The 18089-nt window shown below is 40.9% G+C and overlaps 2 protein-coding genes across 2 annotated transcripts; one reads left to right on the top strand and one right to left on the bottom strand.

Annotated features, from left to right (window-relative positions):
* Positions 1 to 582: 582 nt before the first annotated feature.
* On the bottom strand, positions 583 to 1194 carry LOC139720467 (uncharacterized). The gene has a single exon (XM_071631822.1). The coding sequence runs from the start codon at positions 1192 to 1194 to the stop codon at positions 583 to 585; it is 612 nt and encodes a 203-aa protein (XP_071487923.1).
* A 3544-nt stretch (positions 1195 to 4738) lies between these two features.
* Positions 4739 to 17413, top strand: LOC139720401 (cathepsin L-like peptidase). Its single transcript, XM_071631761.1, has 7 exons — positions 4739 to 4868; positions 10483 to 10736; positions 12363 to 12518; positions 14034 to 14258; positions 15222 to 15387; positions 16003 to 16108; positions 17302 to 17413. The coding sequence occupies exons 2-7, from the start codon at positions 10500 to 10502 to the stop codon at positions 17399 to 17401; spliced, it is 990 nt and encodes a 329-aa protein (XP_071487862.1). The 5' UTR covers positions 4739 to 4868; positions 10483 to 10499; the 3' UTR covers positions 17402 to 17413.
* Positions 17414 to 18089: the final 676 nt, after the last annotated feature.

An 18089-nucleotide genomic window follows, 5' to 3' on the forward strand; every position in this document is an offset into this window, starting at 1 on the left:
ATATATTGCTCAGGTGGAGGCCATTATCCTGTGTGGGACAATATCATGTACCTCCATTTCCAGAGCTTCTCTGACTCGTCGTTGATACCAGTTGGGGATTTGGAAATGAGCCTGCTTTCATCCCATAGGATCCTGTGTTCACAGGTGTGGGTATGGTGGATTATAGCAGACTTGTCCCGTTCGTCCCGTCGGCCATGGGCCTGATATTACTTTAACCGGGTGGATCGGCCTGTCTCTCCGGTGTAGACCTTACCGCATTCACAATGAATGCGGTAGACTCCAGGAAGGTTCTTGGAGTGTGGTTTGTCCTTGTATGTGGTGCATGAGGCGGGATTGAAGTTTGGTTGAAGAACTGTGACGAACTCCAATGTCGGCTTCTCTCAGAATCCTCTGGATCTTGTAAGAGGCTTCTCCCATGTATGGGAGGATCACTCTCGACTTCGGTTGAGTTCCACTATCATTCCGCAGAGGTGAGAGCTCTGTGGAAATGTTGTCTGGGGGTAGCTGTTGCGTTTCAACACCTTCTTGATGTGTTTCAGTTCCCCGGGTAGGTGGGCTTGGTTGCTAACCTCGTAGGCTCGCTTAACCAAGGTCTTGTTGATGGATCTCAATTACAGGTGGATGGTGATATGAACGGTAGTTCAGATATCGGTCCGTGTGAGTATGTTCACGGTAAACCTGGTGGGAAAGGTATCCCTGTGCTGCCCTCGTGATCTTGGTGTGAAGAAAGGGGATAGCCCCTTGGTTCTCCATTTCCATGATGAACTTGATAGTTGGGTGTTGAGAGTTTATGTGCTGAAGGAAGTTGTTGATTTCTTCGGCACCATGTTGCCAGACCACAAAGGTGTCATCCACGTATCTAAGCCACACTTTGGGTCGGATCGTCGCTGTCTGTAGTGCTGTCTCTTCAAAGTTTTCCATGAACAGATTTGCAACAATAAGGGACAGTGGGGACCCCTTCGCTGCGCCTTCTGTCTGCTGGTAGAAAGTGTCTCTCCATCTGAAAGAGGTGGCATTGAGATACATCCCAAGCAAGTTATGGATCTCTGTTGGAGACAGTTTGGTCCTGTCTGGTAGAGTTCGATCAGAGTCAAGTCTCTTGAGGAGGGTAGCGCACGCATCCTTAAGTGGCACACTCGTGAATAATGACTCAACATCAAAGCTGACGAGGAGATCACTATTGGAGACTGTCATCTGACGGACTCTTCACATGGTGTACAGTTTGGCCAACAAGAGGCTGCAAGATAGAAGCCAAGTGTTGAGCCAGTGCGTACGTGGGAGAGCCCCTGGTCGAGACGATGGGTCTAAGTGGGATGTCCGGTTTATGAATCCCGGTTGCCCAAAGAGTATCGGGCACAAGCCCGATGAGCTACGTAGTTTGTGGTACAGGGTTTGGGACAAAGCATCTTTCAGTTGTAGCGAGAGGAGCTTGTCATTAACCCTTCGTTCTAGAGCTGGTGTAGGGTCTCAGGGTAGTTTCTTGTAGGTGTCGGTGTCCAGCAAAATATGAATCTTGGTCTCGTAGTCCTCTTTATCCATCACCACAGTTGCATTCCCCTTGTCTGCTTTGAGGATGTGGATGGAATTGTCCTCTCTAAGACTCGAGATGCCTGGCTTCTCGGTCCTAGTGAGATTAGGCCGAGTTGGAATGACCAAAGTCAGTGCCTGGGTGATTTGGATGCGAACCGAATCCGCCTGCGATCGGTTGAGGTGTTTGAGACCAGGCTCAATTCGAAGTTCAGTCCAAGGGAAAGAACCTGATGTTCATCTTTAGTCAACTCAGATTTACTACGGTGTTGCTGGGCCGTAAGATTCGTGTCGGTTTGTTGGTGGTGGGGTTGCGAGGGATCAATTTCTTGAACTTACTCATTTGTAGAGTCCTACGGTGGCCTGGAAGACAAATTCACTGAAAAATGCGTTGAAACGATCAACTTTGCACCGGTCTTCCTCGGAGAGTGTGGACTGAAGGTTGTCTTGAGTCGACTGTATGTCCTGTTTGAGTCGTCTGAGCTGGCAATGGGTGAAAGTGAAATGTTTATTTTTTTTTTCGAAAAATGTTTGAATTGACTTGAATTGAATTGAATCCGATCCGTTCTCGTATGAGGTGCTCTGAAACTTGTTGAAGTATAGCCGCTGCCCGTCTGTAGTGAACAGGTGCATGAAGCTCCAAACCCCGGGATGACCCCCGTATCTCTGCACGTCTTGAGGAAGGTGAGATTGTTGATAAGTCTGGATTCCTTGATCTTCGCTCGATGTAGTCTTCTTGTATCCTTGATGGTCTGCTCCCCGTAAGGCGTATGATGAAATCTTTGAAGGCTTCCGTGGTGGTAGAACGTTGGGTGGTAGAAAGCTTCACTGTGCACCACGTATTCTTTCTGGAGAACGGCGAGAACATGCTTGACGAAACGTCGGGATTGGGTAGGACCTTTTTAGGACCACTCACATACTAAAACAAAAAGAATACGTGGTGTACGGTGAAGCCTTCTACCACCCACGGAACCCTTCAAAGATTTCATTCCACTGCACCTCATTTCTTTTCCATATCTGTTTCACGCAAACGTGGAAAAAGGTGACATGTTGAGAGCTTTCTAGGGCTCTGTGTTCCTGTGTGACATTGTTTATCTCATTCATAACACAACGAACGGACATATTTTTCATATTATTTCATGAAATACACAAGGTGTTAAACAGGTATCTCCTGATTTTCAAAGGAGACACACCCTGCCATCTTGTTGTTACACATGGAATTGATGCGCGAATATATTCACTTTCACACAACTAGTTAGTCTTGTTCAAGACAACATAAACCTCCAAAATCTAGACGCTGAATCTTTCAACCCATTCGTAGTTTCACTTATCGTGACATGGCATTTGCACCTACGACATTGCTCCGGTCTTATTTTCTCCAAGGATTTAGGATGATCAGGGAAATGTCGTGACAGTATTTCAGGTTTAATTTGAAGTGAGAATTAGGATTAGTGTCAGGGTTATGTTTGTTGGCAGAATTCATGCTTGACTTAGCTCGTAAGTATGTCATTGCAGCAATTGTCGCTGGAGCAAATGTCATGGAACTTCATACAGTACTCCTTTCTCTCCATTCAGTTTTCCCTTTATTCTGTTTATAAAACTAACGTCGTCTTTCCCTTGGAATTTCATTAAAGGGATCGTATAGTTTTGGTTGAGACCTAACTTCAGGTTTCTAACATTCTGTGTTGACATAATGAGAAACCTCCTTATAAAATGTGAAAGAGCATCATAATTCCAAGAGGGATTCAATGTTTAGGCCTATTTGATGAAAATTGGATTTGTAATGGTTGAGATACCAAACACAGAGCGATCCTAGTACAAGGTGGGACCCACTTTTGATTTGGATCGCTTTTTTACTTTGTTTTACTTTGTTTTACTTTGTTTTTGAATGTCTCAATCATTCCAAATCCAATTTTCATCAAATAAACATTGAATTCCTCTTAGAATGGTATGCTCTGTACTATTTCATAAGTGATTTTTTGGTATCTCGCAAGAATTTAAAAGCTCAATCCTCATCTCCACCAAAACTCCCATCCCTTTATTAAAGCCAAACATTGCCAAAATGAAATACTTTCTGCTTTCTGCATATCTATACATTGTACGAGCGTAATCTACGCTCTTTGTGTTTCACTTTCTGCCTTGTTAAAATACCCTTTTAGGCTTGATAGGGACGTTTATAGATTAAAGGGATGGGGAGAGTATTGGTGGAGATGAGGATTGGGATTTTAACTTTCTGCGAGATACCAACAAACTACTTTTGAAATAGTACAGAGAATACCATTCTAAGAGTTTTTCCCCTGAGGGGCCCACAATCTACAAGCTTTGTCTTCCTAGTGGGTCCCTCCATTTTTCGAATTTTGCATACTGTATAATTACTTCTAATCACTTGAGTTGTATGAGGTGGTGCAATCATTGTATATACATTCTTTCATGTTATACTTTACGCACCTTAATTTCTGTTATCAAAAAAGTGATGTTCATATGTTTTTTGTCGAAAAATGAAATAAAACATTGAATTGAAATTGAAGAGAAATTCAAAGTTTTTAGTGATGAATATAGGTTTTGGAATGAATGGCTAAGACATCCAAAATTATGCAAATCAAGGCGATTCTAATAAAAGGTGGGTCCCTTCTTTTATTAGGATTGCTCTATTTTGGATATCTCAGGCATTTCAAAACCAATTTCCATCAAATAATCGTTGAATCCCTCTTGGATTGACACGCTCTTTCATATTTCATAAGTTAAGTCTAAACCAAAATAATACCATCCCTTAAAGGAAAAAGGCAAAGAAACAGAAGAATATACTTCAACGCCCTCGTCATATATCAGATGAAAGGAACATTCGACGAGTACCCAGAAATAAGCATGATCCATTGAAACTTAGACAAAACACTGCCAAACAGAATAACAAGACTATTATGTCGTACGATACGCGTCAAACGATACCTATGGCAAAACCCGTAATCGCAATTAGTCCTTAACTTTCTGTAATCCATACCCTGCTTTTATTGCCTTGGATGCCTGGTCTCACATATATACATAAATAGGGCCTACTTGATGACACTTTAAGTGTATTTTCTGGTGTAGCCAATCAGCGCATTTCATACGCGATAACTGCAAACCCGTCCTCGCAATTATAGTCTTTCAGTTTCTGTAAGTCATTTGGCATAATCATCTTGGCACGTGGTTTCAAAAGAAGAGGTGCTTAATCAAACTTAACATGGACACTGTGTAGACAAGCAATGCAGTTGTCTTGTAACAACATTCTTTAAAACCACGTAGGCAACCTTGCCTGTGGCATTGCATACGCAGACTTCCTTGTCAACACATACCACTCGTGGGTAAGTTCATATTACCTTGACTGTGAATTAGCTGACTGTTCATTATGAATAAGTCATGTCGGGTACTATAATATTTTTTTGAATAGTTTTTATGCTGAACGGGACTGAGAAAACTGCTTTTAACGTTTATGACATATTTCATAGATGTTGCACTTGTCATAAACTCAATCGATTCAACAGTGCGATTAAACAGAATCTACCAGGGACACTCATAAAACCCAATTAAACTACAATTGTAGTTTATTTGAAATAATGAGCCTGTAATCAGTATTGAAAAAAACGAGCCCTATATCCAAAGCTAAAACGACGTTTGTCAAAAAGTTCGTTTTTAAAGAAAGTTCTTACTATATCATGTACACCAATTCCAAATGAATGAAGAAAAGTAGCGTTCAATAAGAACTTCACTGCATTTCTGTATACTACATTTATAGTCAAGGGCGTACCGAGGGGGGTGTTTTGGGTGTTCAAACACCCCCCTTTGCCAAAAGGGGGGTGTTTAAGGTGTTCAAACACCCCCCTTGGGCAAGAGGGAGGTGTTTGAGCTATTCAACACCCCTCTTCAGCAATGCTTAGATGTTGACAAATGAAACAAAAGCTGTCTTTACCGCTTTTATTTCCGTTTTGAATTCCGCATTTCCTTTCTTTTGCGTTCATTTTTTTTCTCTCTCTCTTCCTTGTTTTAATGTTTGTGTGGATGATGATACATTATGGAGTTACATAATATCATACGCACTAAAGAACTCGTGTACAGTACGTGTTAATACTACGTTACTGCACCGCGCGCGAAGCTGACGCGCAAACAGAAAACCAAATCAAACAAGATAAAAACAAAACATGAATTCCATGTTTTGTAACGCTGAAATATACAAATTTTCGGCTCGCTCGCTGCGCCCGCTCGCCAAAATTTATCCAAAAAAAAAAGAAGAACAAAACGTAATGATGACGTGGAAATATAAAAATTTCGGGTCACTCACTCGTAGTAATTTAGAGTATTTTTCCAAGTCCTTAGTTTGTTGGCATAAATCGTTATCTATGAAGCCGTCACTATCCCATCTTGATTAGAATTGTAAGATTTAATAACCAAAAAATGACAAGAATTCCATGTTTTGTAAGGTGAAATACAAAAATTGTCGGCTCGCTCGCTGCGCTCGCTCGCCAAAATTTATCAAAATTTATCAGATTTTATATCACCCTCAAAAAAAAAAACCTTTTAAGTGCTCGAAAAAGCACATCAAGTGGACTTTTTTAAAGTCCCTACCGGGATGGGATTGGGGTTGAACACTGTTGGTATAAATCGTTATCTATAAGACCGTCACTATATCTTGATTAGAATTGTCATTCGAAGATTTAATAACCAAAAATGACAAGAATTCCATGTTTTGTAAGCTGAAATACAAAAATTTTCGGCTCGCTCGCTGCACTCGCTCGCCAAAATTCTTCAATATCTATTACATTTAAAACACCCTCAAAAAGACCCCTTCTATAAGTACTTGAAAAAGCACATCATGTGGACTTTTTTTAAGTCCCTACCGGGATGGGGTTGGACACTGTTGGAACAAATCGTTATCTATAAGGCCGTCACTATGATTAGAATTGTAATTTGAAGATTTAATAACCAAAAATGACAAGAATTCCATGTTATGTATAAAGCTGAAATATAAAAATTTTCGGCTCGCTTGCTGCGCTCGCTCGCCAAAATATATCAAAATTTAGGGTTGCCTATTTATACATTTAAATCACCCTCAAAAGACCCCTCTTAAATTTATCAGATTTTATATCACCCTCAAAAAAAAAAAACCTTTTAAGTGCTCGAAAAAGCATATCAAGTGGACTTTCGCTCGCATTTAATCGTTATGCCATTCTCCTGATGTTACTGCCAGCAACTGCCAGCAGTTGCACCCGGTGCGCCCCCTCCCCTTAATTTCTAAAGCGAAAAAATATAGCTGCCAACGGCAGTTTGGGGACTTAAAATGTCAAAATTTTCAAGCTCGCTCGCTTCGCTCGCTCGCATTTAATCGTTATGCCATTCTCCTGATGTTACTGCCAGCAACTGCCAGCAGTTGCACCCGGTGCAACCCCCTTAATTTCCAAAGCAAATATATATATATATACATATATTATTATACATAGCTACAAACGGCAGTTTGGGGACTGTAAAATGTCAAAATTTTCAAGCTCGCTGGTCATACCTCCCCCAATCATGAACATAAACCGACACCCTTGACGACCAGTGGCGGATCCAGGGGGCGCACCGGGCGCCCCCTCCCTCCAATGCGAAAAAATATATATATACATGTAGCCACAAACGACAGTTTTTGGACGGTAAAATGTCAAAATTTTAAAGCTCGCTCGCTTCCCTCGCTCGCATTTAACCGTTATATTCCATTCTCCTGATGTTACTGCCAGTAATTGCCAGCAGTTGCGCCCGGTGCGCCCCCGCCCCCCCCCCCCCCCCCGAATTTCCAAAGCGAAAAAATATAGCTACAAACGGCAGTTTGGGGACTGTAAAAATGTCAAAATTTTCAAGCTCGCTCGCTTCGCTCGCTCGCATTTAATCGTTATGCAATTCTCCTGATGTTGCTGTCAGTAATTGCCAGCAGTTGCGCCCGGTGCGCCCCCTCCCCTTAATTTCCAAAGCGAAAAAATATAGCTACAAACGGCAGTTTTGGGAATATAAAATGTCAAAATTTTCAAGCTCGCTCGCTTTGCTCGCTCGCATTTTATCGTTATGCAATTCTCCTGATGTTGCTGTCAAATTGCCAGCAATTGCGCCCGGTGCGCCCCCTCCCCTTAATTTCTAAGGCGAAAAAATATAGCTACAAACGGCAGTTTTGGGACTGTAAAATGTCAAAATTTTCAAGCTCGCTCGCTTCGCTCGCTCGCATTTAATCGTTATGCAATTCTCCTGATGTTGCTGTCAGTAATTACCAGCAGTTGCGCCCGGTGCGCCCCCTCCCCTTAATTTCTAAAGCGAAAAAATATAGCTGCCAACGGCAGTTTGGGGACTTAAAATGTCAAAATTTTCAAGCTCGCTCGCTTCGCTCGCTCGCATTTAATCGTTATGCCATTCTCCTGATGTTACTGCCAGCAACTGCCAGCAGTTGCACCCGGTGCAACCCCCTTAATGTCCAAAGCAAATATATATATATATATATATATATATATACACATATTATTATACATAGCTACAAACGGCAGTTTTGGGACTGTAAAATATCAAAATTTTCAAGCTCGCTTGCTTCGCTCGGTCGCATTTAATCGTTATGCAATTCTCCTGATGTTGCTGTCAGTAATTGCCAGCAGTTGCGCCCGGTGCGCCCCTCCCATTAATTTCTAAAGCGAAAAAATATAGCTACAAACGGCAGTTTGAGGACTGTAAAATGTCAAAATTTTCAAGCTCGCTCGCTTCGTTCGCTCGCATTTAATCGTTATGCAATTCTCCTGATGTTGCTGTCAGCAATTGCCAGCAGTTGCGCCCGGTGCGCCCCCTCCCCTTAATTTCCAAAGCGAAAAAATATAGCTACAAAGGGCAGTTTTGGGACTGTAAAATGTCAAAATTTTTAAGCTCGCTCGCTTCGCTCGCTCGCATTTAATCGTTATGCAATTCTCCTGATGTTGCTGTCAGTAATTACCAGCAGTTGCGCCCGGTGCGCCCCCTCCCCTTAATTTCTAAAGCGTAAAAATATAGCTGCCAACGGCAGTTTGGGGACTTAAAATGTCAAAATTTTCAAGCTCGCTCGCTTCGCTCGCTCGCATTTAATCGTTATGCCATTCTCCTGATGTTACTGCCAGCAACTGCCAGCAGTTGCACCCGGTGCAACCCCCTTAATGTCCAAAGCAAATATATATATATATATATATATATATATATATACACATATTATTATACATAGCTACAAACGGCAGTTTTGGGACTGTAAAATATCAAAATTTTCAAGCTCGCTTGCTTCGCTCGGTCGCATTTAATCGTTATGCAATTCTCCTGATGTTGCTGTCAGTAATTGCCAGCAGTTGCGCCCGGTGCGCCCCTCCCATTAATTTCTAAAGCGAAAAAATATAGCTACAAACGGCAGTTTGAGGACTGTAAAATGTCAAAATTTTCAAGCTCGCTCGCTTCGTTCGCTCGCATTTAATCGTTATGCAATTCTCCTGATGTTGCTGTCAGCAATTGCCAGCAGTTGCGCCCGGTGCGCCCCCTCCCCTTAATTTCCAAAGCGAAAAAATATAGCTACAAAGGGCAGTTTTGGGACTGTAAAATGTCAAAATTTTTAAGCTCGCTCGCTTCGCTCGCTCGCATTTTATCGTTATGCAATTCTCCTGATGTTGCTGTCAGTAATTGCCAGCAGTTGCGCCCGGTGCTTCCCCTCCCCTTAATTTCTAAGGCGAAAAAATATAGCTACAAACGGCAGTTTTGGGACTGTAAAATGTCAAAACTTTCAAGCTCGCTCGCTTCGCTCGCTCGCATATGCAATTCTCCTGATGTTGCTGTCAGTAATTACCAGCAGTTGCGCCCAGTGCGCCCCCTCCCCTTAATTTCTAAAGCAAAAAAATATAGCTGCCAACGGCAGTTTGGGGACTTAAAATGTCAAAATTTTCAAGCTCGCTCGCTTCGCTCGCTCGCATTTAATCGTTATGCCATTCTCCTGATGTTACTGCCAGCAACTGCCAGCAGTTGCACCCGGTGCAACCCCCTTAATTTCCAAAGCAAATATATATATATATATATATATATATATATATATATACATATATTATTATACATAGCTACAAACGGCAGTTTGGGGACTGTAAAATATCAAAATTTTCAAGCTCGCTCGCTCCGCTCGCTCGCATTTAATTGTACAATTAGGCAATTCTGATGTTGCTTCCGGCCATGAGGTGCGCCCCCCCCCCCCCAATGTCTTGACCCACGGTACGCCACTGAACACCCCCCTCTAAAAAATCCTGGGTACGCCTATGTTTATAGTGTTATATAGCCATATCACACCTTTTCCCCGCACAGTACATCTATAGCTTTATAGTGCTGTGAGTCAGTGAGTCTCTACCCACCTCCCTGCTTGGATAAAGTTTGTAAATGAAAAATGGTCATTCACGTCCTCCCCCACCCCCAAGACGTGACTTACAAACGCTTAGTGAAAGAACACCTGAAGGAAAGTTCTGTTCGATGTTCTTTGTTGCAGCGTGAATTTGAGAACACAAGGCCAGAGGAACGGCCCTGTATACTCAAATTCAGTGCACCCTTCCATAGGAATACTAGGTGTCACCACTTTGGAGCCCCATCACTTTGTTTTTAATTTTTGTTTTTGTTTTTGTTTTGCTGATCAGCTGAAGAAACCCTGAAGTGGCACCAGGGAAGTTGCGCTGAAGACCCTTTTTTTGTGCTTGTTAGCTCATGAAACCCGGAAGTGACCCCCCCCACACACACACACACACAGTGCCCCACTTTTGCAAACGTGGCGCTGGCCACTTATATAGCAAGCGTTCGTCTTTACAGATCATTATCTCCATGTTAGAGGATTTCTTGTTATGTGGTAGCAACGTATAATATAAAATTTATGTATGTCTCAGTATTGTTTGTATGTGTTAAGCAGGAAAACATAATTTGTGTTGTCAGTTTTAACGGCCTTCGTAATGAAATACCTGAGTGTACTCATCCTTGCCGCCTGTCTCCTGGGTGTGTTCGGCGCCTTTGAGGAGGAATGGACGGCTTGGAAGCTGAAGTTCGGCAAGGTCTACGCTGACGACTTTGAGGAGTCGAAGAGATCTTCGATCTGGCGAGAGAACCTCGAGATCGTCACCAAGCACAACGTCCGATACGACCTCGGCGAATTCACGTACAAACTTGGCATCAACGAATACTCTGACTTGGTGAGAGGATCCGATTTGTCTTCATTTCTGTCACTTTTGACCGAATGTGAACACTTTGCGTAAAAGTCACAATTATTGTATAATCAGCCTGCACCAGATGCTCGAATCCAGCTTCAAAGACAAGAATTTTGATCGAATTTTGCTTCAAATATTATTGGACTTAGTTATGGCAAAAGCTTCAAAATTTTGAAATCTGGGAATCGCCGATACCTACGTTGTAGGTGCCGTGCACAGAGCTGCGTTTTGGATGCATTATGAGAATGCTGGGGGGGGGGGGGGGGCAAACTTGTCCCGGTTTTTGGGTGCATATGCACTCAGGTCACGTTCCGTCTTTTAGCCAGAGTTATTTTTTTAATGAAGATTTTTTTTCACTCTCTATCATTTGACCAACACATTGAAGCATTGCAGTAGTAAACCATTACCTACTACGTTTTGACAGATCAAGTAGTCCGAATAATTTTTGTACTGAAAATATCAGCCCTTGAGCAAGTTGAGCGTTTCAAAACCTACTTCCCCTGAAGACGTGAGTTGATTTTCTTCTTTTATCACAGCATATTGTTTACAGTTACATTATACTCCCCGAAAAATCCAAACAATTGCTGTTGTATTTGTTTGTGATAACATTTTGATTCAGTTTTACATCATTCAAAACAGTGCTGTCCTCGGTAGTAGTGTACCAAATAGCTATATCTATGACAATAAAGATAAAAATCAATGCAAATCAAGCCCCTGATCGACACTCCGTGACTAAGACCTATAATTGTGTCAATGTGGTGAAGGTTGAAAAAAAAAACTCACGAACTCACTAAACTCTGGTCGTTTTGAAACTTTTCCATTTTGACCTTACCCATAATATTTTAAAATACTACGCCTCTGTAAGCTCGTTCGATGACATTTGCTCCTTCAATAATTGCTACCATTAGATATATGCACGCTAAGCAAAACTACACACAAACATAACAATAACCCTTATCTTAATCCTCACATCAATATAAACTTAAAGCCCTATCACAACCCTAGCCCTAACCAGCTTGGGGGAAACAAGACGAAAGTAATTGTCGCAGGAGCAAATTATGTCGTGTCACCGTGTAAATTATTATCAACAGAAGTGGGTTAATATCTCACAGAATGTATAATATTTCTGTTCATACCAAACATGCGTGAAAATGTTAGTGTTGCTGAGATAAGAGAGAAATAGTCGAGTAAACTGAGATTTTTCAACTTTTTTCTTGCAATATGTATTCATATTTTCTTTTTTCTTCTGGGAGGGGATTGGCAAATGAACACAAACAACGGCATTTATTGTAAATACAATACATTTGCTGACGTGGCTTTACGGCATAGGTCCTACGTGTATGACAACGCTACTAATATTGTTGATAGCATGCTGTTTCAAGCTAAATGACATCAAATAGCAAGAACCATAACATTATTAATTTAATACTAGTATGACCACTTCACTGCATTAATTGCATAAGTTATGTGCTTAGATCATTTCAGATTTCACAACGACTGCTTCGAACAAGATATGCATTTTGACAAGCAAGTTGTTAGCATTTGTTTTACTTACTTAATCAACATGCTGTGCCGCAGTTGTTCACCATAAACTTGTTTATATTTTGACAGCAAAATCACGAATTTGTGGAACTGATGACTGGATACCGACGTAACATTTCCAGCAAGGCAACAACTGGTTCCGTTTTTCTGGCCCCAGAGAATGTTCAAATTCCAGACTCTGTTGATTGGCGCACCAAAGGATACGTTACAGCTGTGAAGAACCAGGTAAGTTTTAGACGCTTGTGTGTTGATGTAGGCCTATTATGCCTATCTGTCTATTTGTGTACGCGGCTGAATTGTTTTTGGATGTCTCAGCCATTCCAAAACGGGTTTTTATCGACATACACTTTGAATCCCTCTTAGAATTCCACGCTCTGTACTACTATTTCATAAGTGGTTTCTTGGTATCTCGCTAAAGATTAAAAGCCCAATCCTAATCTCTTCCAATACTATACCATCCCTTTAATCTTTTGCCCATTACTATTTGTCCTTTTATAAAATGTTTATTTACCATATACCTCTCTTCACCTGAGTGTAAAAAAAAAAAAAAAACAATGGAAAGGTACTGGTGGTTATAACGACAGGGCCATACCCAGTAGGAGAGCATCGCTTGCACTGCAAAGGTTTACCCCTATACCATGCTTATAACAGCTGTACACTAACATAATTATGATCATAATCATAAGAGAATATTGGAATCATTTGTTCTGAGGTCTGTATCTTGCTGATTTTTGTTTTTGTTTTTTCTCTCTCTCTCTTTTCCTCTGTCTCCCGTCCTTTGTCTCCTTATCCATCTATCTCCTTATCAACGAGAATACAAATTGTGCTAGAAAAGCGTTCGGAGAGCGCAGAACTCCACCAAGCGGCTCATTTCTACCCACATACGCGCATGCTGAAAAGTGCCCAATTTCCAAGTATTGAAGCCATTTTGTTTACGTCATCCATGTCATCAGCTTCAAGTTACCGTAAGGTGGCGCCTCATCCGATCAGAGCATGCGCTTTATGCACACCTCAAGTACGCGCAGCTCAAGCTCACAATAATTGCATTGGCCCTATTTGGCAGAAATTTTGGAAAATCCTTCAAAAATCCATACAAATTCCCGTATCACTATCAAAATGTACAAGTTCGTAATTATGGCTTCCTCGTGTCATCCTCAACTTTTCCTGCAAGTTTCATTCAAATCCTTTCACAACTTTACGAGCTGTTGTGCAAACAGACACACCAACCAACCAACCAATCCTGATGATAACATAACTCCCCTGGCGGAGGTTATAAGGGCTAAAAAAAAGAAAGAAAAAGAATTGCTCTGGTTAGAGGTGACAGCGAAATGTCTCATTGCAATTTAAGTTGCCAGTCGAGAATCAAAAGTTGCTATACTAACGCCGCAAAAAAGAAGAACAAAGTAGGCCTTTATTCACGTGGTGAACAGAACACCAGTCCCGGAAACACAACTAGAACCAATTAAGAAGAACAATGCACTGGGCAACATTAATCAATCGCCATATAGTTTTGTGTCAGAGAAATTCAGGAACAGTGGTCTAATATAAAGCACAAAGGGATGTAATCTTGCAACAGATGTCAGTAATCAACAGACCATTTCAGTAGACCATTTTTTTTCCACATTGGTGCTTGTGAAAAAAAAAATGAGTTTGGTCATGGACCGTGGTAATCAATGATGGCCTCCACCACAAACAAAAGTCTATAATAATGAACAGCGCTTCTTGTCAATTCCCTTCCAGCAACATTGTGGGTCCTGTTGGGCATTTAGTGCCACTGGCTCCCTGGAGGGTCAGCAGTTCAGGAAGACTGGTAAGCTGGTCAGTCTCAGTGAGCAGAACCTCGTGGACTGTTCTGGCCCCGAGGGCAACAACGGGTGCAATGGTGGTTTGCCGGTCCAGGCCTTTCAATACGTTATTGATAGTAACGGAATCGACACCGAGGAGAGTTACCCGTACGAGGGCCAGGTGAGCGCTACTCAGGCAGGTAACGGGGGTGGGGGGGGGGGGGGGTGTCAGGGGGTTCCACGGAACCCTCCCCCTCCCCCGTTTGTCAGCAGCAAAAAATAAAAAATAAATAGACAAGAGGTAAGACAAATAAAAGGGAAATATGAAAAGGGGCGTTTACGCCCCCTGGTTAAAGAGACCATGTTTGTGAGGCCATTGCAGTTACCTCAGAAAAAAAAAACACTTGCATGGAGGAGCCTTTTAGTTGTTTTTTTTTTTTCGGGTTTTTTTTGTTTTTTTTTGGGGGGGGGGGTTTGGCTTGTTATCTGATTAATCCCGGAAGTGCCACATTTGCAACCAAATGTGGAGAATAACGGAACTGAACATAAACTTGAACTTTAATGGTCCACTTTTCCTTAATTCTGAATCCTTCCATAAAAATCCTAGTTACGTGTCATTCGTATTAGCCTCTCCCCTATCAAGGTTCAATATTCAAATTAACTATTATTTTCACTTCTATCAAATAAACAAAGAAATTATATACAATGCATATGAACAGTATCATTGTAATAATTGCAGAATTAGAATTAACAAAGTACATATGAAAATGAGTAACAGATAAAAAAAAACACAATGAATTATAAAACATCTTTGTTAATATAAACATAAAGCGTATAACACAAGTTATCTAAGGATGGGAATGGAATGTTGGGTCTCAATAAGAAGCAAAGCTTGTACAATATGGGACCCTCAGATCCTTTATCCCTTCTCGTGAAAAATGGTCAGAATAGGTTTAAAAAAGGCTTTCTCATCTGTTTTATCAGTTTTTCCTTTTTTTCTCTCTCCATTAAAGTAATATTGAACGTGGAGGGCAACATTTCTTACACTCAAAATACCTTTGAAATTGGAACAAGCTTTTTTGTTTGTTTCTTTCTTTCTTTCTTTCTTTGTTTTTCCCCGACGCCTGCATTCTCCTTACAATAGGATGGTCCATGCCGCTTCAGCAAGTCGGGCGTGGGTGCGACTTGTACTGGCTACACAAACATCGCATCTGGTAACGAGAGCGCACTGAAGGAGGCTGTTGCTACTGTGGGACCTATCTCAGTCGGCATTGATGCCAGTCACGACTCTTTCCGGCATTACGAATCAGGTGTGGTTCCCGTAGGGTGGTATTTTACACCAGTGACATCAATTTCGTCGTTAACCTGTGACATCAGATTTTAGTATAATCTATATTCTAACTGATTAGTACCAAAGACACGAAATTAATTTGTAAACAAAAAGAGTTGGCCGTGAAAAAAAAAGAGTTATAATCTGTGTACGAAAAAGATACATTATCCTCCATCCAGAGTCTGAAAATTGTATTGTTAGTTTCAATTTTATGCAGCAATATACTCAAGCAAAACACGAATAATTTTGAGGCACAAAATATGAGAGCATTTTCTGTCTGTAGTATTAAAAAAATAGATGTATGAATATCCGATGAGAATTCATTGGCGGACGTCTTCGAACAACGTTGCACATAAAGGATATTGAGCATTTTGATAATATTATGGCAAGTACAACTGAAATGCCTCATCCTTGTTATACCGTCTCCGTTGGCGCATGGCGCATAGCATGAAACTAGAAAAAGCCAGTGGATAGCCCACTCCATGTTCCAGGACTTTGGTGCGAAAAGGGTCTTTCGTAGGAAAAATGAGTTGTGGTGGAAATGTAAAAGAGAAATTCAGAATGATCTGAGCTGACCGTGTCCTCATGTCGATAGGCATTTACAACGAACCCGACTGCAGCTCATGGCAGCTACAACACGCCGTGCTCGCCGTTGGCTACTCCTCCGACAAGGGTGACGACTACTGGATCGTCAAGAACAGGTGACGTCATTTTTTTCAATTCAATTCAATTCAATTCAGTTCAATCATAGTTTATTTCCAATCAACGAAGATCATAATTCTTTGACGTCATACGCCTCGACACCTCCTCTGAATTGCTAATACCCCCGCTTCATCATGTGCAATCAGTAATATATTTTTCTCTGTTGGTGGAAAGAAGCGCTGTTGTTATTACTACATTCTTAACTACATGATGGAACAATAGTGTACTGGTACGTTTTCAGTCAGCAAGGAAAATGGATAATTTGCTTTGGTCTAGAGCATATCCCTTTCGTTGCTATTTAAAGGGATGTATAGTTTGGCTGAGATGGGGAATCAGGTTTTAACTTTTTGCGAGATAATGAGAAAGCACTTATTAAAGAGCATACAATTCTAAGAGAAATTCAAAACTTATTTGATGATAATTAGTTCTGAAATGGTCCTACTAAAAGGTGGGTATAAGAAACACTTTGTTCTACTTTGTTTAATGGATATTTCAGCCATTTCAGAACTGATTTTCATCGAATAAACTTTGAATTCCTGTTAGAATTGTATGCTTTTTAATATTTCATATAAGTGGTTTCTAATCATCTCGCAAAAAGCTAAAATCTGAATCTCCCGTCTCAACCAAGCTATACCATCCCTTTAAGGTTTTGACCTGCAGCAGCTCAACAAGATTCCTCCTCTTCAGGTTCCATTATCTTTTTCTATTTCAAAATAAAATACTAATTATTTGTCATCTTTGGAGTAGATATTTCTCTTTACTATTTCAAACGGACGCATGTTTTGTTCATTTGCCTAAAGTTGCATAGTTTAGAAATATGAAACAATAAATTGAATACAAAATGAAATCGAAATTGCACCTGAACTTTCGTATGAGACTTCTTAACATCAGGGAGCACAGTGGCATCTTGATTAGTTGTTTTTTTTTTAATCTCTAAACAGCAAGTTCTAGGTTCGAAACTTCCTGATGACGTCAACTTTGGACAAGATTCATTTATTATTAGTTTATTATCCCTAGTGACCTTTTCCGCTCAGCCGCATAGAAATGTATGTATCTGGCAGTTCTGGAGTAGGAAAAAACATGATGGCTGACTCGTTTTGCGAACCAGTAGAAACACCGTTCTCGTATAAAAGTTTTATTGGTGACTCAAGGACGGTGGTTTTATTCATTATAATTATATTCTCCATTTCAGCTGGGGCACAAGCTGGGGAATGGATGGTTACATCTGGATGTCAAGGAACAAGGATAACCAGTGTGGTATAGCCACCAAAGCCAGCTACCCCCTTGTGTAAACAAGAATGAAAGGCCGCCTCCGTGATGAATGCCGATAAAGATGACTTATCCAACTTTTTGATATGTCTCATTTTACCGTGATTGACTAGAGGGAAGAAAGATGGGTTGAATGATAATACACTGCAAAGAGTCCGGTGCATATGAAACACCGAGCTGGTGTTAAATTTCCGGTGCTCATTCATGGTGTTAGATTAACACCTCCGGGTGTCATTTCAAAATATAAAATTGTTTTTTTGAATAGTTCCTTAGTTATTGCACTTCTTGTTAATTTTGAACTTCAACAAGACGATAAAGAATTTTCTGATAAAGTTATTTTTGAAAAAATGTGTTAACACATTTACACCACAGTAACACCAGTTGGTGTGGTCTCCTATTGAAGCTGGACGGGTGTTATACCGTTGAAATTAACACCACCAATATCAAATTAACACCATGCGGTGTCATTATTGAATTAACTCTAGCGCAGTGTCAAAAATATCACCAGCCACAGTGTCAAATTAACACCACGAAGTGCCAGGTGAACACTTTTTAACACCGTCACAATGCACTTTCTACACCTGTGGATGTGGTCCTCTATTGAAGCTTGATCGGTGTTAGATTTAACATCCATGGTAGTAAATCTAACACCGATATTTTTACAGGATAGATGGAGAGGACTTGATATGAGAGGGATAACAGTTACTGTCC

This window comes from Diadema antillarum, unplaced genomic scaffold, assembly GCF_040938485.1.
Source record: "Diadema antillarum isolate AM-2024a unplaced genomic scaffold, OU_Dant_1.0 scf00000128, whole genome shotgun sequence".
Lineage (NCBI taxonomy): Eukaryota > Metazoa > Echinodermata > Echinoidea > Diadematoida > Diadematidae > Diadema > Diadema antillarum.

What these genes read in the sequence shown, in the direction of transcription:
- LOC139720467 (XM_071631822.1), bottom strand. Translation starts at nt 1,194, where the DNA reads ATGACAGTCTCCAATAGTGATCTCCTCGTCAGCTTTGATGTTGAGTCA.
- LOC139720401 (XM_071631761.1), top strand. Translation starts at nt 10,500, where the DNA reads ATGAAATACCTGAGTGTACTCATCCTTGCCGCCTGTCTCCTGGGTGTG. An exon ending in TCAACGAATACTCTGACTTG is followed by an intron (nt 10,737 to 12,362) that starts GTGAGAGGATCC and finishes ATATTTTGACAG; the next exon opens with CAAAATCACGAATTTGTGGA. An exon ending in GTTACCCGTACGAGGGCCAG is followed by an intron (nt 14,259 to 15,221) that starts GTGAGCGCTACT and finishes TCCTTACAATAG; the next exon opens with GATGGTCCATGCCGCTTCAG.